We start from the raw sequence: 27501 nt of genomic DNA on the forward strand, positions 1-27501 counted from the left end.
CTGAATGGTGAATAAACCATATCTTCTGCTCTTTCTAGGATGAGAGCAGAGATAGTTCTCGAAACGTTGGCAGAAGATATGGTTTATTCACCATTCAGCCACCTAATGCAGCTTGTAACCCGAGAGTCTTTCTTCATGTATTGTTTCCAAAATGGAGATCATATACATATATAAAATTGAAATTGTGCTCTTAGTTACTTGCAGTTGTGGAATGGTAATATTCATAAAAATAGAGTAACGCTTATAAACTTTTTTGAGACTTCTTTTAGGACATTTATTCAACAGTTGATATGCCCCTAGAGAAAAGTATACTCGGCGTGGTTATGTTGGGTCTTCTAATCTTTATCATCAGTTTCATTTATCATGTTCAAGCAAAGCTGTATTGTGAACTCCATTTTAAACCTCACTGCTGTATTTATCAAACAGCAGTAAGGCCTGAAAGCCAAATTCTTTCAACCTTGTTTGCAGATATTCATCTCAACATTTCAGTATGTTTGGTTTTTGTCAGGTTTCTCTTTATTTTAATGGAAAGGAAATTTATTTATTTTCAAGTAAGTAACTAACTCCCTGGTGGCAGAACCTGCAGGTCCAATACTCACAACAAATATCTATAAATTGAGGGCTGTAATACAGACATAAAAAAAGTATTTGAATGCACATGGGTATGGTGTAAAGAAAGTGAAAACAAATATAGCTGGCCCAAGTTTTCTTTATCAGCGGAAGGAAACGGAAGATTTGGGGTTGTGTTGATTGCCTACATACCCAATACAGCTATGATAAACCACTGCAATGGGCAATAAGTTACATGAGGTTCAGTGTGAAATGGATAAATGTGTGATTTTTAGAGCTTTTGTGATCATGGTATTGAAAGTTGTTATCCATAATATGGAATTTATCGACCATATATTCCCTGCTGAAGGAAGGCCTTATACCATGGAGTTAATTTATGTACAAGGTATATTCAGTAAGAACAGACCCAAAAAATGTGCAAAGGACAGAGTCATTTCTGTATTTGTAAGCTGTGGAATACATGGGAAACATCACTACAAATGATCTACTAGCTACAACCTGAGGCACCAGCACATTTGTGTGTTCTTAAAATCTTCCGCCATGCAAAGTGTTTCTTACATATCAGACATACAAATTTTTTTTCACCTGTATGAATTACTTTGTGTTCTTTAAGGCCTTCTTTGCGTGCAAATCGTTTGCCACAATCCTCACAGTGGTGTGGCCGCACACCACTGTGCATTATTTTATGACTTGCAAGTTTTCGACTGGTGTTAAATGCTTTGTTACACACTTCACATGTATAAGTCTTTTGATCATTGTGATTTAGTTGATGGTTCATCAGACTGGGAAGTAGTGTGTAACCCTGTCCACAAATCTCACACACAAATGGCTTTTCAGTCCTGTGCACAGATTTGTGATTCTTTATGTAACTTCTTGATGTAGTGGAGTAGCTGCATTCGTCACATTTATAAGGCTTAACGCCTGTGTGTATACTCATGTGCAGAGCAAGGCCTTTGTCATAAGCAAATCTCTTCCCGCAATACTCACAGACATAGGGTTTTTCCCCAGTGTGTATGCGCATATGTACCTCTACCTGGAACTTGGAGGGGAACGACTTGTCACATGTGGGGCACTTGTGTTTCCCCTTGTGGATGTGAAGATGTGTTTTCACAGCACCTGCTGTTGAATAATCCTTTCCACACAAGTTACACACAAAACGCTTCTCAGGTGTGAGGTTACACATGTGAAATGTGAAGTTACTGGTGTACCTGAATGCTTTGCCACACTTAGAACAGCCATAGGTATTACAGTCTGAAGTCTCCTCAACTTTGCTTTGACTTTTGTTTGGCTTTCTTACATTTCCAAAAGTGTCATTTTCTTGTATTTTACTACTGGGAGATTTATCATCATCACTTCCTATGTCATCCAAATTCATTTTCAATTTTCCACTGTCTATGTCAGAATGATTGTATTGGTTTGCTGAATTTTCCAGGACATCACTTTTACCCAATAAACATGCAGTATCATCACTTGTAGCTCTGCAGTCTTCTTTAGCATTCCTGTGTGTGTGTGAGGCTATGTTATAGAATGGAGATTCTGTCTTTAAAGGACTCCCTTCTGCTTGCTGCAGCAAAGAGGCATTCATTGTAGGTAAATCATCACATTTGTTTGTTTCTAAATCTCTTTCATATTTTACTGACTGTTCTATTAACACTTCTTGTGAAGAACCACCTGTACCAATATTTCTTGCACTGCAGTTACGTAAAACATCATCACAGTGTTTGCACTGTTCTTTGAATTTATGCCATGCATCAATGCGATTACAACATTTATTACAAATCACTGTTGGGAAACCATCATTGGTAGTGACCTGTAAAAGATATTGGGCACAAATGGTGAATTTGAAAATGATACAGTTCATAATTGTTTAAGGCAATGATTGTTAAATATATCTAACAACTAACTATAAACTAATATTTCACCAGCTGAATATGAAAATGTGCTAGGAAAAGGGAAGTAAAACATACACAAAGCGAATCGCTTTGTAGGATTTGAGGTTTTCACGGTGGAGAGTCTGAAGATTGTTGTCTTCCAGGTTGTTGCAGTGTAGTCTGGTAGATGTCCATCAACATTTCAGAGGTCCATGGTGCCTCCATTATTGGCCAGATGATTGAGGCAGCATGGACTTCTGAAACTACAAGGCACAACAACCCAGAGGACAGAAATTTGCAAATTGCTCTTTTACAAATAATCAAAGAATTTGGTGGATTTTATAAATTCTGTTGATTTTCAAGGCATGACTCCCATCAAAATTATCACAGCCGACCACGGGCGGACTTAATTACAGTTTAAGTATTTATTGTTAAAGACGAAATCTAAGTTCATTCAGCAAGGCTGTCAATAAGGTTCACAGTGTGCAACATCTGTTAAAACTAACCTCAATTCCGATATATTTAAAAATTCTAGACGCGATCGGAAGTGATGTTCCATCTTCATAAAAAATTGATAACATTGCACGTTTACGCGACAAGCATAGCCGACATACTTTATTGGTGTGAAATACAGTTTCCTTTCCAGCAGCATTCATTGTTGATATTAATTACATTATACAAATACTTGTAATTTAAACATGCTATAACCACTGGCCACAGATGACTCTTCAAACACGTAGTGCAGAATTGGTCATTCTATATTTAAAAACCTGTGATCTGTGTAAACCGCAAAAAATCGACGTACATACCAGATATTCGTTGCAAACGATTATAATGGCGTTGTAATTCAGGTAAGTTGATCGTTCTCCGTTAAGGTTAAGTTAAACGTCTACAACATTAATAGTTATCTTTAATTCATAGTTATTACATACGAAAATAGAATCAAATGGGAAGAATATTCAAAGTTTAATTTTATGTATATATAGAACTAACTAGATGGCTTAGGGAACCCGAAGGTTCATCACTGAATTAACCAAAGCACACCACCGGTCCAATGTATATGTATATAACAGAATATTTTTTCCATTTCACAGCCCTTTCATATTATAGATATAGCAAAATAGTGGCCTATGATAAATTCAGAAATATATGATTCAAACTTTGGACAAGGTTGTCATCATGCCCAGGAATAATATTGAAATAAGCCATGACCAACAACTGCATTCTTATCCAAAATTGCGGACGTAGTAGTTACACAGTTTACCAGCAGAAATACAGATGGGTTTATCCCGCATGAAATATTTTGAAGAAGATGAGGGTTGAAGCAGGTTGTCTTTTGTCATTATGATTTTGTCTTTGTTGTGTCCATTATCACAGTTTTGCTCAGAAAGTTCAAAGTAAAACCAACATATCTGTTGTTATTGCTGCTCGTGGTAAATGTTGTGTTTCTTAAATCTTATTTGAATATAGATGAGTGTGGGGAAATCCATGAAAAATCTTGATCTGGATAGCTGACAACCTATCCACAGTTTGAATCATCTCTCTTATGAGTAAAAGTCTAAAAAATTGTAACTACACCAACCTCTTCAGTTATTTGGTATAATCTTCAGCACATATCAGAGTGTCATTATCATTATGTAGTTTTGGCCATTCCAGGAAAGATACCCAGTGTCATTCCTCTCATTTGAGGTACTAGTGGGTTCACTGTGTAGTGGTTATAATTTTTGTGCTATAAGTAAGTTTCCATGTGACAGCTGTTGTAGCCCAGTGAAACTTAGTGGGTAAGTTTATTTTTTCAGTACCTCTACACTATTCTGGTCTTTGCAAACCAAGGCCAGTCAACCAACCGTAAGGCATTCATTCAGCTTGTGAATATGAAAATCACTGCTGACAGTTGATATAGCTGTTCTCAGTTCACTTGCAAATCAGTACATAGCAAATATTACTTAATAGTGCTTTGGCACAGGGGTTCCTTCATATTTCCAAACAGAAATGCCACCACTACATTGAAACTCTTACTTGATTACATTTTTCTGAAAATGTGTTTGTTTCTTGGCTCTACAACCCGATTGTGGGTTTTTGTCACCTCCTTTTTCGGAGATTTCTTGGTCTTGAAGTGTGCATTTATGAGTAGTCGGTGACCAGCCCACTGACAGCACAATTTCTACTCAAGCCTAATTTGCCAGAGCCATCTAGCAGTTAATCAGGAGACTTGGGTGAGAAATGCCAACTAAATTTTGCTCACGAAACATGTATCATGCTCGTAAGGTTATTTTACATGCAGTAAATCTATGACATGGGACCGCCGGCTTTACTTCCCCTCCGAAGGAAGTTGTGCTACAGATTTTTATCACCCTTAAAAATCCATCGATCTCAGCTGGGATTGAACCCGCAAACCTTGGGTCCAGTGGTGAGCACGCTAACCACTAGTCCACCAAGGGCGAAATTTTTCTGAAAATATAATGTAAAAAGGTATATTTACTTATTTCACATTTGAAATATACGCACAAAAATGAAACAATTGATGTATATCGATGAAAAACATTTAATCATACTGTGCAAAGTATTCTTTGTATAGTTGCAATGATTATTATCCTGAGTTAACTCAGGTTATTAACACCATGTATAAAAATTATCTTCTCTACAATCACAGCACACAAAAAACACTGGGAAATTAAGACATGTACTACAGAAGCATAAATGTCCCATTCAAATGCAATGTTGCATAGAAATATAAAAATCATGTGGCTTAATAAATTACAGCTATCATTTACCAACATGTAGACATATTTTCTTCACGACACAGATTATCTCAGTGTAATAATAGTACACACACAAAAAAAAAATTGTCTGGAAATTCTTGCACAGCTTTACAGTTAGACGGTTCAATACTAAAAACAGACAGGATCACACTTATGCTTTCTGAGTCCTTTGGACCAGGTGAACTGTTTTCCACATCGTGTGCAAGAGTGACGCTTCTCCCCAGTGTGTGTTAACCTGTGCTCTTTTAGCCCATCATTCCTAGCAAATCTCTTCCCACAAACATCACAACTGTATGGCCGTTCACCAGTATGAAGCCGCTGGTGATTTGTTAGGATGGCAGCTGTCTTGAATCTTTTATCACAAATATCACATATAAAATTCTTATCATTACTATGTGTTAAACGGTGTCTCTTGAGGTCTACATTAACTGTAAAAGCCTTTCCACATATTTCACACATGTGTGGTTTGATTTTTGTATGCGAGGCTTTGTGACGTTCAAAATTCCCCTTCGAGAAGGAACGATGCCCACAGATGTCGCATACAAAAGAATTCTGTCCCTTGTGAATGTTCAGGTGATATGCCAAACTATTGCTATACATGAATGTCTTTCCGCAGAGGTTACAAATGTGGGGTTTCTCACCCGTGTGTTTACGCATGTGCACATCCCGATGTATCTCTGCTGAGAAATAATTTCCACAAAAATTACACTGATATTTCCCAGTGTGGTAAGCAGCATGGGACCTTATTGTCTTCATTAATGCAAACTCATTTCCACATATGTTGCATATATAACATTTGGAATTCATGGAATGGCATATGTGGAATAAGAGGTTGATGTCCATTGCGTAAGTATTTCCACATTTATGGCATTTATAATATCTGTTTGAAGAATTGACATAGTCACTGAGGTTACATTTGGCATTCTGTGATATAGTTGGAGTATTATTCTCATCCATTTTATTGTCTGGAATGTGAGTGTGTGTTACTTGATACTTTGTTACCATGTCTCCATTGCAGTTATTGTCTGAAGAATCTGTTTCTGTTTGCAGCAAAATGTTTTCAGTACCAGTCCCTGAAACATGGGTTTTCTGTTTCTCCTCTGGATTAAACACTACACATGGATGTCTGCCTTTACAACATTTGTAACTAGGTAAGTCAACACTTAGAATCTGATGCACACTCTCATCAACAGTACTAACTGTATCTTTCTCTTGTCTATTGCTACTGCAGAATAAAGATTCCCTTGCTTGTAGGGGACCACCACTTTCTAAGAATGCTTCAGGTAATGTCCCAAAATGATGTTCAGTGCTTTGGTTTTCTTGACATTGGAGACTGCTGTGTTTGTTGTTGTAACTTTTGCTGCTGTCTTCATTGTGTTTGGGCTCCTCCTTGACTCCTTCTGGGTTGCTTCTAACTCCAAACAACAGATTAGCAGACAGGGGTAGCAGCAGCATGTCAGGGGTTGGATTTGAAATCAAGTTTGTCTGTGCTGTGGTGCTCTGAAACTGCAAACTGAAATGTATGCTTCCAAATAAAGATATTACATGCAGTATGCAGACAACAGACTGAACTGTAGGTTATTTAATGACTGTTTCAATTGAATATGTCAAATAAGTTGTGAGAATGTATATACACAGTGAAGTAAGAGGGATGATGGAGAAACTGTTGTGGCCTGTTTCTATAAACTGTCTCAGGTTCTGTGTGAAATATATGAGGAAAGTGGTGAAAATCCTCTGTCAGGGTAAGCACTGTAACTCAAACTGAGTACTATCATTTCATTTTGCAAATTGGCTATAATGTGATTAATTTGTAATAGGAAGCTGTTTCCGTAACTTGGGCGCATGTTGGATGTAATGTGATAATTAATAAGGCAAATAAGGAAATTCAGAGAATTAAACCATAAACCAGGTATGAAAACTTATTATTAAAATGTAATGCATTTTAATTAAAAATATGACTACTGTAGAGAAATTATATTTGTGATGGTTAATCCAAACTCTTAGTTCCTAACCCCTTAATTCCAATAAGTGTTTTCTAGGAATGCAACTATCACATTATAGGAAAAATGGTTGTACTTCCAAATATGATAACTAAACTAACCTCGAGTGTGAGTGAGAGATGGTTGCACTAGGAAGAAGACAGAATTAATGTGATACAAGCAAATAGGATATATATGATACACTGGCTCTTCATACTGAAATGAATCAATATTGGTCCCATTTATTTTGCATTGTTACTTGTGGCTGGATAGACAGAAGGGCCCAATAAAACTAAATGGGTTTTTACTTTGAGCTAGTGAAACTAATACAAGGGAAGATACTGATGTAAACTTTACTGTATCTTACTTGATTCTGTTCTAATTTGCTGATATACTGACGCAGAAACACATCAGCATTCTTGCACAGTTCTCTGAATTTATACCATTTATTCACTTGGTGGAGGCATTTGTGGCATATTTGTTGTGGTAGGCCATCTCCTGCAGACACCTGAAATGTTTGATATTGTGGTTTGGAAATGATGATGTACTGGAAGTCAAGGTTTAAGAGTACAATATGCAGAGCAAGCTAAATAATCCAAAGCTTTTTTGACAGGATATTTCCTTGAGTTGGTTTCCAGAGCAAGAAACACTCATAAATTGTGCTGTCATGATAAATTTGACGTTCACTAACTACAGTGAAAACTGATAGGAATGTCAAGTACCAGAGATCATGATGATGTATTTTCAAATAGATCCCCTGTTTCTAAAAATGCAGCTGATCCTAAAGTCAGTTATTCATGCTTATAGATGTACTTGCAAATATGTGTAACTGCCCGCTAGCTTTGTTATTTAAAGTGTTACTTGAGGTAGGTCACAGTATTGTTACACAGAATAGCACCACCACTCTATCTTGAGAAGTTAATAGTTACTCACCTAGCCAAGATAATCCCATTTAAAATGGGACTCAAAGGTTATTTACCATGTTCACAAATGCCTATTACTTGACCATGAATTAGTACATATCTTCAAATTGTATGTTTTAAGATTAATTTTAATATTGTCCTCCCATATATACTGTGGTCTCCCACATATATGTCACCATACTATGATTCACTCAACATAAATATCACTTCCAACACCACTTCCATTAGTGAATTTTCCAAGTGTTTGATACCCTTCCATTGTTTGCAAGTGGAACACTATGTGACCATCTTGGTTTGATTCATGTCCCTTTCCAATCATATTACACAACTTCAGCTCTCAAGGAGGAAGCAGTGGGTTTACCCAAATGTTGGTAACTATCTATATGACTACATGGCATCACAACGTCACTTTGTGTTGTGCAACCTTAGAACTAGTATGTATGCAGGGGACAACAACATTGGTGTGGATAAGAAATGCATATAAAATTTGTCAGAAAATCTAAAGGGAAGAAATCATGTGGTCAAAATCTATCCCACTTTTATGTGAATGATCATTTTAATATTTTGCTATCCCTTGTTTGCTTTGTGCAAGATATAGTTGGTGTAACAGCAGCATTAATTCAAGGTTATTTTATCAGCCTAAGCAGTGTACACGAATTTTGAATCGGAAACAATGGCAATGTTACTGGTGCAACAACCACAACTGTTGCGAAATAATATGAACTACTGGGCAGACAGAACGTTACTCATAGGAAGCTAACCTCAATCGAGACGCACACCATGATTCGATCAGCTGTTGTAAAGTTTTTCTCATCAAATATTGCGGACATTGTACCTTCTTTCAGTAAACACAATCGACATAGTTTGGTTATATTAAACATTCTATCTCTGCGTTGGATTTACGGACTGAAAGAAATCCATACAACGTAATACTGTATCAGGTTTCTTATTTACCATCGTTTTTTTTCCCACATGCGAGAGATACACATTTACACGAACACTTTGTCTTTGTTTATATGGGTCAAGCTGACTGCATATGTGGGGACATCTTTGCATGATTCACAAGAACTACTGATAACTGACTAGATCGCATGAAGATGGTTCATTAACCAAAACTCCCTGACCGTGCTTGTATAGGGCCAGCAATATATAATCGCCCAAGAATTTCTAATATTTTACTTTTCACAAGAGATGTAAGAAGTCTGCGGTTGACAAGACAGGTAATGTACTGAACCAATCACAAAGCAACTGTAAGTTTTTCGTAATTTCGTTGCTGTGCCGCGATCATATCCATGGTGCTTCTCATGTCAGATCGCATATGAAGTGTGTTCCGTGCCGCATGACTGTAATTAGCAACTAGCTGCCCAAGACATCATAATTACGATGACAGACAGATGTATGGGATATTAATAGAGCGGTTTGGTATTATTTTAACCCTTCAGGAGAAAATCACATGTATTATGTTTACTGAGGGATTCTGTGCTGTTATGGTCTTTTAATTTTATGTTAACTGTCAATAAGTATTGTAATCTAGAGCGTAACCTACATGTGATACAGGAAGAACTAACTCCCTTGTAGCAGAACCCGCAGGTTTAACACTGATATCAGCAAAGCCCGCCACCGGCCATGATCCTGAGCCAATGCCATCCATTAGTCATTCTCACAGTCCACCTCCTAAAATCCATCTTGATGTTATCCTCCCATCTCCTTGGTCTGCCCAGTGGTCACTTGGACCATTGTGAAAATGGGTGAATTATAATAAAAATATTTCAATTTAGGTTGATGCTATGTATGATTTGAATAGTTTTAAAATTAATGAATTTGGTACAGTGCCTATTAACTCATAACTCATGACTCATTCTTGGGAAATTTAACTATAGGTACTAACAAAACATTAAAATTTTCTTATTTGGTATAATTCACTTTGATGGTAATAGTTAATATATTTCAGTATTTATCATGTTACTCTTCTTGGTGATTGTTGTCAGGTGTGGACTAGCTGTAAACAAAAATTGTTGAGCCATTCAACAAGAAAGAGCTGCAGACTGCGATGCAATCTGACCACCATGCAACTTCAGATCTTTTGAACTATATGGCTTTTATACAGCTTTTGTCACATTGACTGGGAGCAAAGATACAGGATTCTAACTCAGATATCATCATGGCAGCATAGAGCGTGAGTGAACTAAGTTTGCTTTTGTAGCTGTGTTTATTAATATATTCACTGCCACATACATATAATTAACATTATGGATTGGCTAGATTTTCTCAACATGAAACAAAAAAATTGTTTTAGGTGGAGCTTCTGCAGAGGATACTGAGTCATAAGTTGCAAGAGGACCTAGGAGTGATGTCACATCACAATTCTTCCAGTTACGTGGATTTGTCGACTCAAGAAAAGTAGCACCTGGCAGGCTGTTACCAGTCTTTTGGCACAGGAACTGGCTGAGGCAGCACAGGGTGAGTGTGCTTTATTAGTTGAGTTCAGGTTACAATGACATACTCTTCTGGGTTGTATTGCCAAATCTGATAGAGGTTTATTGACATTTCATAGGTGTTTGCTACATCCATCATTACTCATTACTCTGATGATGGAAACACCAACCATAACTGAAACATCTCCAGACATTTACCAAACTGCATGGCAGAACAGCCCAGAGGAGAAGAATTTTTGGTTTATTGGTTAAAGGTTCTTTTCTTGACTGTACCTTTCTCTCTGACAAAAGATCTGTTGTTACTCCTAAAGATTCATTATATCTTATAAATACAATCATAATTCAGTTGCAACCATTCATTTACGAACAGAACAAAGCACCATGACAAAATCAATACTGACCAATCTTCTCTTACGGCTCTCGGCGTTGATCGCATTCACGGACTAATATAAGGGTCACAGAAATCATACGTTGTACATTTTATTTAGCACTTCATACAGTAGAGTAGGTCAATGGGTAAAGTGTATATCCTTAAATAGTTATGTAGCTGTATTCTTGACATATGTAGTTGTACCCGTGCGCCATCTCTACACGTTGTATGAAATATCTTGGTACCAATCCAGCCGTGTTCTATGCGTAATGTGTGGCAAATAAATTTAAACAATTTTTTATTGAATCGATACATATAGAGTATTAAATTGTTAAAGGGAATGAAATCATTCAATTAAATATACTATTTCTATTCAGTCGCAACATCTCCATTTATGTGTGATGTATTCTACACACGGATCATCGTGTATAAAGCTGCAACTACTTTGATAATTATGATCGCTATCACACGTTTTGCAATAAAAATACTGCTTTGACTCTGTTAATTTAGTCGCTCTGTGATGTATTTCCACACATGTTGGAACTACTTACGAAATACAGACATATGTGTGCGCTCATAACTTCCTTACAGTGAAGTGGTAGTGGCCGAATCCGTGACTTGGACCCTGTCCATGTCACGTCACGGTGTGATTTTTTTTGACGAAAATTAAACTACAATATTTGAGCGGATCATATTATACAGAATAATTTATTCTCTGCGTCACTTCCATAGGTATTTGTTATAAGGATTTTAGATAGTTGGTTACTAAAGAAATCTTAATGTAACATGTCACATTTCACATCACATGTTTGTCCACTGTTGTCTTGTATAATTAAATATGTTATCGTCACATAGACAAAAATTATTAAAATCCTTGATGGGATTTCATTTTCAACATCATGGAGATATTACAGTGATCTCACTTACCATTTCAAAATAATTACTTATTTGTACAAGTCAAGTACACACACGTCCAGATGCTGCACACCAATAAATCTGGAAGCTATTTAGGTGTTACTCACACAAAAGTACGTATTAATCGGCACACATATATCGAAAATTATTACTCCGGCGTCTTAACGACACGTATTTACGAATCACAGATAGACATAAGTTAGTAAGTGTAACATTTTTGTGGTCTCCATTTTGATTACATCAATGAAAAAACATCCCACTGCTCCACGACGAAATCAATATTGAACGACAGTCTACATTCGTGAAACTCGTTCATCGACCAATATTAATATCGCACGAATCATACGTCGTAAGTGTTATGTCGTGACTTCTAGATCAAAGTATCATGTATTCTATGCGCGAATAGCCGCTACTATGATAATAGATGTTTTCACTATCGCAGTTTCTCGATTAAAGTGTTTTCCCTCCTTCAGTTTATATGAATTTTGATGTAATTGGACACATGTCATTTTCTACGAAATATGAGCATATATATGTCCATAATATTTATTATGAAGTGGCCGTGGCCGATTTCGAGTGCTTCAGCTCGCGACTTTGACGTGTTGGTATGATTTTATTACATGCGTATCGAGATATTACAAACATCCGGCTTGTCAGAATGTTATGTGTATACATATGCATACACTCACGTCACTCTGCATCTTCGCCGTAAAAATCTTTCTGCACTCATTTTGTGCATTTTGACGTATCTGTGCACGTATAGGCACCACTCACAAAATATAAACAAACGTCTTTGTGCATAATTCCTTGTTGATAAATATGGATGTTGGTGAGCGTGGCCGATTTCGCATTTGTTCCATCTCGCGAATTTGATGCCTTCGTGTGAATTAATTACAAGTTTTACGACACGAAAGAGTATGAATTTTTATTACTTATATGTGGCACGACGTCCATACGGAATTTCAGCAATTTCCGTCCATCCATTGTCTATTTCGAAAATTCGTGCGCAGGTCGTCTTGTTCAGCTGACGCAGAATACACGTGTTGGGTTGAGTTGGGTTAGGTTAGGTTAATGGGCATCTGCGCAGAAGTTTATGCGCTTATGCATGTTTTTACGTAATTGTGGTTGTTGAATTGTATTTTGTGGTCTGCTTACGATTAAATATTATTAATACACATGCCAAAATTTAATTTAAAATATATCGAGTGCATAACTGCTTGTTGATATAGTCGGATATTGGTGATGGTGACCGATTACGCGTTTCTTCCACCTCGCGACTTTGATGCCTTCGTGTGAATTAATTACAAGTTTTGCGACACGAAAGAGTATGAATTTTTATTACTTACATGTGGCACGACGTCCATACAGAATTTCAGATATTTCCGTGCATCCATTGTCTATTTCGAAAATTCGTGCGCAGGTCGTCTTGTTCAGCTGACGCAGAATACACCTGTTGGGTTGAGTTGGGTTAGGTTAGGTTAGGTTAGGTTAATGGGGCATCTGCGCAGAAGTTGATGCGCAGTGGCGTGATGCAGATTGTCTATGTTAAGGCCTCGTATGAGTTCTATTATCGATTGCGGGAAATTAAACACTGAAATATTTAAATTTTCTTAAATTCTGGAACAATCTTGTGTTTGAGTCAGTACCATGGCTTTATACTTCAAAGATTTTACATTGGTTACCTACTTGTGGACCTCGCAACACAATTGGCTCACGTCACTTATGCTTGTTTTTACGTAATTGTGGTTGTTGAATTGTATTTTGTGGTCTTCTTACGCTTAAATATTATTAATACACATGCCAAAATTTAATTTAAAATTTATCGAGTGCATAACTGCTCGTTGATATAGTCGGATATTGGTGATGGTGACCGATTACGCGTTTCTTCCACCTCGCGACTTTGATGCCTTCGTGTGAATTAATTACAAGTTTTGCGACACGAAAGAGTATGAATTTTTATTACTTACATGTGGCACGACGTCCATATAGAATTTCAGCTATTTCCGTCCATCCATTGTCTATTTCGAAAATTTGTGCGCAGGTCGTCTTGTTCAGCTGACGCAGAATACACCTGTTGGGTTGAGTTGGGTTAGGTTAGGTTAGGTTAATGGGGCATCTGCGCAGAAGTTGATGCGCAGCGGCGTGATGCAGATTGTCTATGTTAAGGCCTCGTATGAGTTCTATTATCGATTGCGGGAAATTAAACACTGAAATATTTCAATTTTCTTAAATTATGGAACAATCTTGTGTTTGAGTCAGTACCCTGGCTTTATACTTCAAAGATTTTACATTGGTTACCTACTTGTGGACCTCGCAACACAATTGGCTCACGTCACTTATGCTTGTTTTTACGTAATTGTGGTTGTTGAATTGTATTTTGTGGTCTTCTTACGCTTAAATATTATTAATACACATGCCAAAATTTAATTTAAAATATATCGAGTGCATAACTGCTCGTTGATATAGTCGGATATTGGTGATGGTGACCGATTACGCGTTTCTTCCACCTCGCGACTTTGATGCCTTCGTGTGAATTAATTACAAGTTTTGCGACACGAAAGAGTATGAATTTTTATTACTTACATGTGGCATGACGTCCATACAGAATTTCAGCTATTTCCGTGCATCCATTGTCTGTTTCGAAAATTTGTGCGCAGGTCGTCTTGTTCAGCTGACGCAGAATACACCTGTTGGGTTGAGTTGGGTTAGGTTAGGTTAGGTTAATGGGGCATCTGCGCAGAAGTTGATGCGCAGTGGCGTGATGCAGATTGTCTATGTTAAGGCCTCGTATGAGTTCTATTATCGATTGCGGGAAATTAAACACTGAAATATTTAAATTTTCTTAAATTCTGGAACAATATTGTGTTTGAGTCAGTACCATGGCTTTATACTTCAAAGATTTTACATTGGTTACCTACTTGTGGACCTCGCAACACAAATGGCTCACGTCACTTATGCTTGTTTTTACGTAATTGTGGTTGTTGAATTGTATTTTGTGGTCTTCTTACGCTTAAATGTTATTAATACACATGCTAAAATTTAATTTAAAATTTATCGAGTGCATAACTGCTCGTTGATATAGTCGGATATTGGTGATGGTGACCGATTACGCGTTTCTTCCACCTCGCGACTTTGATGCCTTCGTGTGAATTAATTACAAGTTTTGCGACACGAAAGAGTATGAATTTTTATTACTTACATGTGGCACGACGTCCATATAGAATTTCAGCTATTTCCGTCCATCCATTGTCTATTTCGAAAATTTGTGCGCAGGTCGTCTTGTTCAGCTGACGCAGAATACACCTGTTGGGTTGAGTTGGGTTGTGTTAGGTTAGGTTAATGGGGCATCTGCGCAGAAGTTGATGCGCAGTGGCGTGATGCAGATTGTCTATGTTAAGGCCTCGTATGAGTTCCATTATCGATTGCGGGAAATTAAACACTGAAATATTTCAATTTTCTTAAATTATGGAACAATCTTGTGTTTGAGTCAGTACCATGGCTTTATACTTCAAAGATTTTACATTGGTTACCTACTTGTGGACCTCGCAACACAATTGGCTCACGTCACTTATGCTTGTTTTTACGTACATGTGGTTGTTGAATTGTATTTTGTGGTCTTCTTACGCTTAAATATTATTAATACACATGCTAAAATTTAATTTAAAATATATCGAGTGCATAACTGCTCGTTGATATAGTCGGATATTGGTGATGGTGACCGATTACGCGTTTCTTCCACCTCGCGACTTTGATGTCTTCGTGTGAATTAATTACAAGTTTTGCGACACGAAAGAGTATGAATTTTTATTACTTACATGTGGCACGACGTCCATACAGAATTTCAGCAATTTCCGTCCATCCATTGTCTATTTCGAAAATTCGTGCGCAGGTCGTCTTGTTCAGCTGACGCAGAATACACCTGTTGGGTTGAGTTGGGTTAGGTTAGGTTAGGTTAATGGGGCATCTGCGCAGAAGTTGATGCGCAGTGACGTGATGCAGATTGTCGATGTTAAGGCCTCGTATGAGTTCTATTATCGATTGCGGGAAATTAAACACTGAAATATTTCAATTTTCTTAAATTATGGAACAATCTTGTGTTTGAGTCAGTACCATGGCTTTATACTTCAAAGATTTTACATTGGTTACCTACTTGTGGACCTCGCAACACAATTGGCTCACGTCACTTATGCTTGTTTTTACATAATTGTGGTTGTTGAATTGTATTTTGTGGTCTTCTTACGCTTAAATACTATTAATACACATGCTAAAATTTAATTTAAAATATATCGAGTGCATAACTGCTCGTTGATATAGTCGGATATTGGTGATGGTGACCGATTACGCGTTTCTTCCACCTCGCGACTTTGATGCCTTCGTGTGAATTAATTACACGTTTTGCGACACGAAAGAGTATGAATTTTTATTACTTACATGTGGCACGACGTCCATACAGAATTTCAGCAATTTCCGTCCATCCATTGTCTATTTCGAAAATTCGTTAGCGGGTCGCTATGTTCATCTGACGCAGAATACCCCTGTTGGGTTGAGTTGTGTTAGGTTAGGTTAATGGGGCATCTGCGTAGAAGGTGATGCGCAGTGACGTAATGCAAATTGTCTATGATAAGGCATCGTATGAGGTCTATTGTCGATTGCGGAAAATTAAACACTCAAATATTTCAATTTTCTTAAATTATAGAACAATCTTGTGTCTGAGTCAGAGCCATGGCTTTATACATCAAAGATTTTACATTGGTTTCTACTTGCGGACCTCGCAACACAATTGACTCACGTCACTTATGCATGTTTTTACGCAATTGTAGTTGTTGAATTGGATTGTGTTTTGCATACGCTTAAGAAATAGTTATACAGATGTCTAAATTTTATTCTAAAATATATCGAGATATTACAAAGATTCGGCTTGTCGGAAATATATATGTATACATATGCACACACTCACGTTACATTTAGACACGTCCAACCTGTGTAAATCTGGTACATCTGGAATTTATTTGGCTATCACCATAATTAACACACGCCTGTCTTGTGCACACAAGCATTGTCGGAAGTTATTTCACGGAGATTAAGGACACATCTCGGCAATTCACACGTACACGTACATCAGACCGTAATTGTAATGTTCCACTCGTCTCCATCTTGCATACCTCACTGAAAGGAGAACGTCCTCTCGTCTTCACTGTACGAAGCACACAATAGTGTAATATGTATCGCAGGATATAAATATTGCTAATTATCCCGACGAACATATTTATTTGAGTACCGACTTCCGAAATCTTGAACTTAAGAAGGTGAATAACTCTTAGCTAAATTCCAAGGCAAACATTGAATCACGGAGACTGCACTGCCTCTCGAAAGAATCAATAACGACTGGCTTTTACTTCCGGGGTTGACATCGAGCTCACGTATTTGAAAGCTGATGTCCAATGGAATCGGACCACGTAATATTAGGTTTAATGTTCCCTCCGTTAGAGTTCGTGAGCTCTGCTGTCGGCCAATCGCTACGAAGAAGGGTTATTGATTTACCTGACTCTAACAGCACGCCATCAGCAGTCTGATTCGGAAAGTCTTTTTACACATGCTGCCATGTGTACTCTACATTCAATGGGTACGTACAATTACATAATTTTCGAAAACGTTCTTGATCTTTGCAATTCATATTGCATATTTAATTGGAGTTTTTCTTAATTTCCGTCACTTCAGTGTGTTTGAATTCAATTGTAACACCTTTCTTTACGTATGATGAATTCTGTCCGCGAATTCTTACGTTTGGTGCTACAACGCGCTTAGATAACAGTAGCCACTATCTGTTTGTTCGCCATAAATATCTTTCCGTACTCATTTTGTGCATTTGTTAGTCTTATGACTTATCTGTGCACGTATAGGCACCAGTCAAAAAATATAAACAAATTTCTTTGTACATAATTCCTTGTTGATAAAGATGGTTGTTGGTGATCCTGGCCGATTTCGAGTTTGTTCCACCTCGCGACTTTGATGCCTTCGTGTGAATTAATTACAAGTTTTGCGACACGAAAGAGAATGATTTTTTATTACTTACATGTGGCACGACGTCCATACAGAATTTCAGCAATTTTCGTCCATCCATTGTCTATTTCGAAAATTCGTGCGCAGGTCGTCTTGTTCAGCTGACGCAGAATACACCTGTTGGGTTGAGTTGGGTTAGGTTAGGTTAGGTTAATGGGGCATCTGCGCAGAAGTTGATGCGCAGTGGCGTGATGCAGATTGTCTATGTTAAGGCTTCGTATGAGTTCTATTATCGATTGCAGGAAATTAAACACTGAAATATTTCAATTTTCTTAAATTATGGAACAATCTTGTGTTTGAGTCAGTACCATGGCTTTATACTTCAAAGATTTTACATTGGTTACCTACTTGTGGACCTCGCAACACAATTGGCTCACGTCACTTATGCATGTTTTTACGCAATTGTGGTTGTTGAATTGTATTTTGTGGTCTGCGTACGCTTAAATATTATTAATACACATGCCAAAATTTAATTTAAAATATATCGAGTGCATAACTGCTCTGTTGATATAGTCGGATATTGGTGATGGTGACCGATTACGCGTTTCTTCCACCTCGCGACTTTGATGCCTTCGTGTGAATTAATTACACTTTTTGCGACACGAAAGAGTATGAATTTCTATTTCTTACCTGTGGCACGACGTTCATACAGAATTTCATCAATTTCCGACTATCCATTGTCTATTTCGAAAATTCGTGCGCGGGTCGCCATGTTCAGCTGATGCAGAATACCGTCCGTTAAAATTTATTTCGAAAAATTAAACACTGAATAATTTGAAGTCGAATTGAATTAGTGTGTTGTTTTATTTATATTGGTGTCCAACACGAATGTTTAGTTAATGTGACCTTGACTCTGGTTAAGGCTCTGTGTATTGATTTTTTTTAATCTAACCCATATTTTGTGTGTTGTAATTTCGATTGTTCGTCATTCAAAAGGTGTCAAATACATTCACGTTTTACAGCAGTATATAATGTTGATTTACCGTAGATGCATCAATTAACCTGTTACCAACTGGCAGGGATGAAAACTTTATAATTCAGTCCAAGAAATCGCCAAATATGACGTTCAGTTAGTCACATTTGTTATCGGCAAACAACTTAGTTCTGTTGACGGCAGACGTTCTTGTAATACTTACAAACGCATTAGACCGTGAAGTTTGCTTGAAGTGGTTTTCCGGGTGTGAAACCTGATATATGTTTCAGTGTGTCGTGGCTGAGACTGCAATGCGGCATTTTCGAGCCGACCTTTACAGTCGCTCATGTGCTAAGTGGTATCACCGTTGTTATAGACGGTTTGGTACCTTCCATTTGATTTGAGTTGACTGTAATTTGTATGGGTTCGTAACGACCTTGGGTTTTAGTGCTAACTGTCGTTTCTATCCGTAAAAGATAAGCAAAACTTGTAAAGTAAGTGACCCTACAGACTGCCATATCCTAAGGGAGACACGTTTTACCTTTTTGCGAATGTGGGGTCCTTTGTTCCATCGGTTAAGTTAGTTCGGCCCGTAGGTTGACTGCTGCGCCGGCTTTAAACCGCGATTTATTATTTCATGCTGATCCTGTAGTGGAGAAACAGTTATGGATACAGAGGTGAGTTGTCTTTTATTCCATTGCTCTAATAACTAGTGGTGATAAGTATAAATTTTGAAGTTCCTCATCATGTAGTTTTTTTCCATCCTTCTTTGTTTGAAATTAAGCTTCACTTACACAGTATAGTAACGACTTTAAAGTTCTGTCCCGCCATCAGACACCATCTCAAGATGGTTTCACACACACGATTGCATACTCGAACATTCTCTCTGATATTTATGTTAATATTATTTAGTGATCTCCTTGGTGTTCCAATTGTACAATTACCGGAGGACATACTTCATCCTTAGGTTTGGATGTTTTATTGAACACAATTGAAAGTAATTTTTCTGTTGTGTTGTATGTACATACTCCCAGCAGATGTTAGGTGGTTCTGGTCACAAGAAACCAAAATATTATCATTTTTACAGTTTTTTTCTTTCTTTTTTCTTTTTTTCTTTTTTCTTTTTTCCCGCCTACGAACTAAGCCGCTTGAGACAATCCTCTAAGTTGAAAAGGATCTAAGATGGCAGTCTTATATGTATGTTTTTTCTTCTTGTTGCCCTCATTTGAATTATTATGTTTTGTTGTGGCTATCATTCCAGTTTTGTGTTTTCAAGGAACTGACTCTTCAGTATTCACCCAGCTTCTGGTCACAGCGATTCCAGGACCCTGCAGCTGTGATAGCAAATCACATACAACTCATCACTGCAGGTTCTTAGCTGTACTTAATACAGGTCTTGGACTAGCCAAGTTGTTTAGTGCATCTAATGCGTTTGGAGTAATTTTTTGCAAGTTGCTGTAAATATTTAGGAGACATACATGCTTAAAATGCGGTTTGATTCTGGAATGGAAATTTCAGATATAAATTGCTGATTTTATTTTGTTTTTCTAATGGTGTTAGTGCAGGGCATTTTATGAAACTTATATTTTAATGTTTATATAATAATGAAGGAGAAAATTAAATTATTATTCATAAAATAGTGTAGTTGCGTCATATTGTGATTTATTAAATTAAAATAGAATTATTTGGTTATTCCGTCAAATCACAATGTATTTAAAATAGTAATTCAGTAATAAACCTTGATCGGATACGGTAATACTTCTGGATCACCTCCAGACACAACTGTGTTGTCTACTATTTCATCTCTGACCGATGTAAACATCAAAAGCATCACTTCAAACAATAAAGTTGATCCATTATATGAAAATATCTGGACACGATCTCCAAAAAACTACAGTACGAAAAATTGTAAAAAATTGTAATTGAGTTTAAAATTTAATATAATTTTACACCTGATGATGGTTTAATAAAACCGAAACATGTTGTAACTGTTCCAATTGTAAATCGATTATTCGATATGGAACACAGAATTATATTTTAATTATTTTAATTATCTTATTTTAAATACATTGTGATTTGACGGAATAACCAAATAATTTAATTTAAATTATTATTTGTTTTATTATAGGGTAATAATATTATAATAATTGCAAATATGGCAGGACTGGTAATAAGGTAAAGTTACAGTCTTGAGCATCACTCAGTAATACTGTTTATGGAACCTAAAAAAAAAGCTGTCCACACTTTTAACTGTAGCACTAGATGTTAGTGAATGATAACTTCATAATCAAATTATTTTACGCATGGGGAAGGAGCTGTTATAACCCCAGGGATTAGGTGGATTCTGGAGCTGTATGAACACAATGGTGGCATAGTTTAGCTGTAACCCATCACTAATTGTTAGGATTTGTCCTTCAGTTATAACTGTGAAATATGGGTACTTTTTTGTGGACATTCTGCAAGATTTAAATATCATTTTAGGTGCTCTGTACATCACTAATTCCATGATGCAACGTCTTTATGAGCAGTTTGTGGTTTCTGATAAAGTTTTGTGTCATCATAATCCATCAGACCGCATCTTAAACCAGTCAACATTCTCACAACATATTTCTTCAAGATTCTTCAGCATAATCTAAGTCTCCTAAATGTTGTCATCCTTCTCATTCAGTAATCCTTTCTGGTTAACATTTTGAGTGGACATCTTTATTCTGTCATGTCCTACCTGTGATCTTTCTGAGCAGATTTGCTTTGTGGTATTCTAAGTGTATTTAATAGAATATCATTAAATAATCTAAGACCCCCAGTCTTGCCATCTTGTTTGAATCTGATGTTTTTCATCTTAAGCCAGTGATGCTGCAAGGAAGGAAGTACCAGTTGAATGTGGTGTGAAGTATGGGCCAAAGGAAGGACAAATTCTGGATCTGTTTGGAGGGAAGTCACTGCCACATGGTAATTACAACAAAGCAAGACAAGTTTTCTGCTGTCAGTGAATTGAATATGTTTGTTTTCCTTGCAGTTGTTCCCAGACTTCTGTCATTCATTTGTCTTTGCAAGTCTAAGTCATTGTGATTTACAGTTCTTAACTATTAATACTAATTTCTAGCATTGATTTAAACATGGAATGTCCTCATGTACAGATGGGGAAGATGTAAAAGCTAGCAGTAAATATGATGCAGATAAATGACAAGGGGTCATTGCCATTACAGAATGACAGTACTAGCTTCCTATGAAATCTGTTACAGTATGCTGGATTCTTTGAAATGGTTAATTGGCATTCTTTTGGAATAACAAAATACATGTCATGATCTCTTTCATAACATAGAAGGAAAACAAATTAACAGATGTTTTATTTTATTTTAGTTTAATCCTTTTGTAAATATGTAGGAGGAGCTCTCGACTGTTAGGTGCCTTATTGTTCATATAACTTTCTTAGTACACAGTAAATAACAATGACTGCTATTTTATTTAACCCTTCTGGCTCACTGTTCATAAATCAACCTCTCATATTTGAATCTGTTTATCCTTTCAGTTGATATATATCATTGTTTGTTTAGTCAACTATTTTACAGTGTTGTAGTGACTATTTTAAAGCGCTCTTCCAGCATATACTTTGAGAAACTGAGTAATCTGTGAGAAACCTCTATCATCATAGGTGATATTCAAACCAGACACTTGTGAACATGAAGAAGCAGGAGTGATATTCATTGCAGTGCTATTAAATGTTGAACTGTTTCCTCCTGTCCATGAGTTATGTGCACAACTTATTAAACAGAATTGTGCCTCAGCCTTTTAATTTATTTAATCTTTGTGATGCTGTCCACTCACCCCTATCTAGTGCCGAGGTCAAGAATGAGTAGGAGCTATACCTCCACTCCCCCCAAGCGCCTACATGGCGTATAGTGGGACAGCTTTACTTTACTTTGTAATTTACTGCCATGTGCATTGTACACAAATTTCTCTGTTCTTCAGTCATTAACAATATTTCTGTGGTTTTTGTTGTTCCGAAACTTTTCATTGTCTCTCTTCTCTGCAGATGCCCCCATATTGGTATACATACATGGCGGCTATTGGCAAGAACTAAGCCGCGACATATCAGCATACTGTGTGGTACCTCAGTACCAGTCTGGGATCAGAGTCATCATTTTGGGATATGACCTTGCACCAAGAGGTCACTCTCTCAATTGAAGTTCATGTTCTAGAATTTGTTAAAGCATTTAAAACACCATGGATAAGATTAGCATCACATGCAGTTTACATGAAGGATATGAAGGAAAAAATAAAGAAAGTCCCAGTGATATTATTTTCTAGAATTATACATTCTTTGCACAGTGTTTATGCCACTGTGGATTACACCTTTCTAGTCTTGTTACAGTTATTAAAGCAGGAAGAATAAGATGGATGGAACATGTAGCATGTATGGTCAAAACAATAAATGCTTGCAAAATGTTGGCTGGGAAATCTTACAGAAATCTTAGGAAACCAAATAAAGTATGATATTGTAGTGAATATAAAAAGGGGGGGGGGGTATGTGATGTACAGTATTGTCCAGTTTGTTCCAAAGTTAAAATTGGTTAATAACTTGCAATGAAATTTCTAAAAACCCAGTTTTCTCAAAATAACTTTTTTACATTGCATAGTTAAACAGGATTTATGAAAAGATGGCTCACTCAGTGTTGTGAATGTTTGTAAACCGAAGAATCTAACAATCATTCTGTTTCTCTGTTCTAGTGAAGTTGAGTGAGATTGTAGAAGAAATCAAAGAAGCAGCAGAATACATTCTCAATATGGCTGCCAAATTTGGAACAAGGTATTATTACGGTTGCCAGCACATTTTAGGCTTGCTAGTATTCCCTCTTGGTCACATGCATAGTGCAGTCTCTTTCATGCCAGTGGTTTTAATCAAACAGTTAGTGTTAATTCTGGATATTTTCAGCTCATGCCTTCATGTGACAATGTTTCCATGCTTCATCGTCATGTATTTAGTTCCGAGATTGTTTTTAACTGATTGTTACTGATAATAAAAATGTGATGTAGTTTTTGGAGGTTGGAGCTAGATTTTAAATATTATTTTGATAAGTGTTGCCCTACCTTACTCTTCATCAGCATTATTAGGGTGATCAAATCAAGGAGGATGACATCAGTACAGTCCACAACTGTAATCTTGAGACTTGTGGGGTGAGGAAGTGGGATAAAGGAGGAACGATAGCATCTGCCTTTAACACTATGGACTTCTCGCATTCCTTGCAAGTCTCAAGATTACATTCATGGACTGTAAGACATGCAACATGCATGATCAAAATGCCTAAAGGGAAGAGATCACTTGGGAGACTTTGGCATAGATGGGAGGAAAAAGTAAGATGGATCTTATGGAAATAGCTTGTGAGAGTGGTTTGGATTCAAGTGGCTTGACTGGGTCCAGTGGTAGGCTCTTATGATATGGTAATGAATCTTTGGATTCCATAAAATGTATGGAATTTCTTCACAAGCTGAGAAAATATCATTTTATTTATAACTGTTCTCCAATTAATTTAGTTGTCTTGGACTTGCTTAAATATTAGTGTGACCTTGATTTCTGCCTGTGATATTGACTTGTCAAAGTATCCTCAAAAGTCTGAGTCATCTTGGTATCTCTAAATTCTGTCTGAAGAAAACTTAAGTTTGGTCATCCCCCTTGTGTGAGGAAACAAACTTCACATCCATACAAAACCACAGCTAAATTTACAATTTAATATATTTACCAAGACAAGAACATACATGTTTTTGTAGAATGAAACTTTTCTTTTTAACTGATTTAACCTTCTCATAATTTAATTTTATTGAAGTGTTGTTTCATATTCTGGAAGTCCTGAATCTGCAACTCCACTCTGACACTGATTATCCTGCCTGGTGGTTTCCATAAGTCCCTTAAGACAAGTGCTGCTTCTTACATTAAAAGAGGCCATAATCATTTCCTAATTCATCTTCCTAGTAAAGCTGTTTAACCCTCTAATTATTCACATGACAAAACATTGTTAAAAAAGATAATTATTCAATTTCTAGTACTGCTGCTTGCAAGTAGTTAAATATAGCAGAATTCTTAAATGACCAGATAAACAATGATATTTTATATAAGTCTGCTTTTGTGTTTGACAGATCTCTTTGGTTTTGTGGTCACTCTGCAGGGGCACAGTTGGTAGCTATGCTTCTGTTTTCCAAGTGGTTAGACCAGTTGGATGACAGTGTATTCAGGCTTCTTAAAGGCTTTGTGCTAATCAGTGGGGTGTATGACTTAACACCACTTGTCAGCACATATATCAATAATTCCCTCAAACTGTCCAGGTGAGTATTGTGTCATTGTGAAGACATTAGTTGGTATTGTGAAACTGACCATTTTCCAAGTCTAGTTCCCTGCAGCGCTGAATGTACTGAAAGGTCACTGTAATGTGCAGCAAAGCTATTGAAAAATGGCCAGTTAGAAGATCTGAGATGGAAGTGGGAAGATAATATTATACTGGAGTTTGTTGTTAGCTATTTGAATTCAAGATTGTAGTAGATCAAACAGTACTGTTTGTCTTCAGTCAGGAAGCCAGGTCACTCAGTCCCCTGCTACTTGACATTACCTCTCCAGCTGTGACAAAACTGAGGATCCTGGTTGCTGTGGGTGACCATGACTCTCCAGAGTTCCAGCGACAGAGCTATGAGTTTGCCGAGGTGAGACGAACGGTATGGTATATGATAATTGTGGGTGGTTTAACAGGTCACAGTCATGACCTGCAACCTGATACTTGCCTGGAGGGACTGGGAGAAACCATGGATAATATTTTATCTGACCCTTTCATATACTTTAGCTTCAGAAAACAAGAAATTATTTACTATTTTCCATTGTGGCCTCGATCTGGGTCAGGAATTGACATTGAGATACTGAGATAGCGATATATGAACCAGGTGCCTGTCAAATATAAGGCAGGTACATCACTGCTTAATATCAATTGTACATATATACTGTCTGTCTATATCCACTGCCTTATGAGTATTAGAGAAACTGGCTTCAGCAGTTGATGTTGCCTGTCTTACAGAAACTCAGACAACACAGTCAGCAGGTGGAATACATGACTGTGGCTGGTGTGGATCATTTTGACATTGTGGAAAATCTCCAGCAAAAAGATTTTATCTTGACCAAGATAATAGGAGTACTTATGACAGGATGATCAGGGTCACTGTAGCCATGGTATAACAAGTGTCTTACTGGGCAGTGCTTACAGCAGTGGAACCCTGTGTCATACATCAGTTGGAATAGAGGACAAGAGCATGGTGCAGCCAGGCATGTCACATACTTTATGAGTACAAGTCAACTGTGCTCTCAGTCATGTCAGTATATCTGACTTGCAGGTAATGATTATACAAATAAAAATTTGATATTGATAACGTGCATTGAGGAAGTTGTGAGTTTGTTACCTAAATAGTGCCTTGTGATTGTCAAGTATCTCTTGGCTTGTGTTCATTCTCTGCTGTATGATTGAGATCTAATTGAACTTTTATTGTCAGCTTGGGGTATACTAGCGTAATGATATTAAAAATATTAGGGATGTGTTGCCTTCCTCATTGCAGTATCACGGCCAGTTAAATTAGAATGTGATTACCGTCCGTGAGTATCTGGTAACCAGCCTTTAGAGAAGTCATTCTTCAATAGCCTTGCCCAGTAATGATATAGCTGCTGCCCTATGCCAGAAAATATTGTATACACTAATGATTTAAAATAATAATGTTTTACTGGCATTGATTAGCTAATGTGGTTGCTTCCCTGGAAAATATTTGCTAAGTAATATGATGTTAACTGATCTGATATTTCCATAAAAAGTAATTAGCTGAGATTCATTCTGCCACCCCAATACCTTGTTATGAAAAACTCTTAACAGATGTGAATTATAATGCACTTTAATGAGGAAAATAATATCAAATTGTTAAGGAAATGAGTGTAGATATAGGTTTAGTAACAAAATATACATTAAAATAATAAAAGTTCTTAATATTTGTATTATAGTTTTTGGTATAATACTGCATTGCTGGAATTAGTTCCTCCACATCCGAAAAGCGCATAATTCAAACAATTCATGTTGGTGATTGTGGTTTTCAGAACTCAGAAGACCACAACTGACATTTTAACCATCATGATATACTAAAATCTCAGACAAGTCAAGGTGATATTACAATTTTTTTAAACAATGTTATATGGATCAAATAATGTTAAAGTGATAATAGTCCATAATATACCAGTGATGTTAACATTGTAACAGTTTTCATTTTTATTGACATTAAGTGATCATTGCCACTATTTGGTTGTTGTTTGGTACTGCATGACAGGCTTGTAATTTATTCTTGTCATGTGTGCTTGCCTCATATATTTTGACTTTTGCAGTTTTGCCATTTTTAATCTCATGTGGATTAGTTGAGCTCTGAGCTAAAGTAACTTTAAGCTACTACTGTATTTACTCACATAGTTGCTTCCACCACTTATGGTCCAATGTGATATTTTGGAGGAAATAAAAATTGTTTTTTGTTCTACATATTTGCCTATCTTTTACTCTAACACGATATTTATCGTTTCTTGCTTCACTCTTCACACTGGACTAATGGATTGAATTCCAGGATAAGAGCAGTATTTGCCTAACTGTATATTAAACATTTTTATGGCTCTTAGAGTGATATGTAATTCAATATGTGTTA

General features: G+C 36.8%; 2 protein-coding genes across 8 annotated transcripts; one reads left to right on the forward strand and one right to left on the reverse strand.

Moving 5' to 3' along the window:
* Positions 1-981: 981 nt before the first annotated feature.
* LOC110838992 (uncharacterized) lies at positions 982-9135 on the reverse strand. Its single transcript, XM_022082719.2, has 6 exons — positions 8867-9135; positions 7550-7690; positions 5334-6709; positions 4289-4358; positions 2948-3106; positions 982-2380 (listed from the first exon to the last, which is right to left on the reverse strand). The coding sequence occupies exons 1-6, from the start codon at positions 8984-8986 to the stop codon at positions 1058-1060; spliced, it is 3189 nt and encodes a 1062-aa protein (XP_021938411.2). The 5' UTR covers positions 8987-9135; the 3' UTR covers positions 982-1057.
* Positions 6254-27343, forward strand: KFase (kynurenine formamidase). 7 transcript variants are annotated; one of them, XM_087353139.1, is made up of 12 exons: positions 6254-6354; positions 10094-10281; positions 10402-10565; positions 17313-17448; positions 20060-20168; positions 21643-21747; positions 22832-22966; positions 23527-23605; positions 24931-25116; positions 25356-25488; positions 25854-26166; positions 26912-27343. In XM_087353139.1, the coding sequence occupies exons 4-11, from the start codon at positions 17419-17421 to the stop codon at positions 25983-25985; spliced, it is 909 nt and encodes a 302-aa protein (XP_087209265.1). In that variant the 5' UTR covers positions 6254-6354; positions 10094-10281; positions 10402-10565; positions 17313-17418; the 3' UTR covers positions 25986-26166; positions 26912-27343. The 7 variants fall into 7 exon arrangements, with proteins under 7 accessions (XP_087209265.1, XP_087209283.1, XP_087209255.1 ...); XM_087353157.1 differs by lacking the exon at positions 17313-17448 and adding an exon at positions 19451-19475 and having other exon boundaries at positions 20075-20168; XM_087353129.1 differs by lacking the exon at positions 17313-17448 and having other exon boundaries at positions 19451-20168.
* The last annotated feature ends 158 nt before the right edge of the window (positions 27344-27501 follow it).

Source organism: Zootermopsis nevadensis, unplaced genomic scaffold, assembly GCF_977971745.1.
Source record: "Zootermopsis nevadensis isolate Lab colony 2312 unplaced genomic scaffold, Znev_1.0 Znev_ptg000002l, whole genome shotgun sequence".
NCBI lineage: Eukaryota > Metazoa > Arthropoda > Insecta > Blattodea > Termopsidae > Zootermopsis > Zootermopsis nevadensis.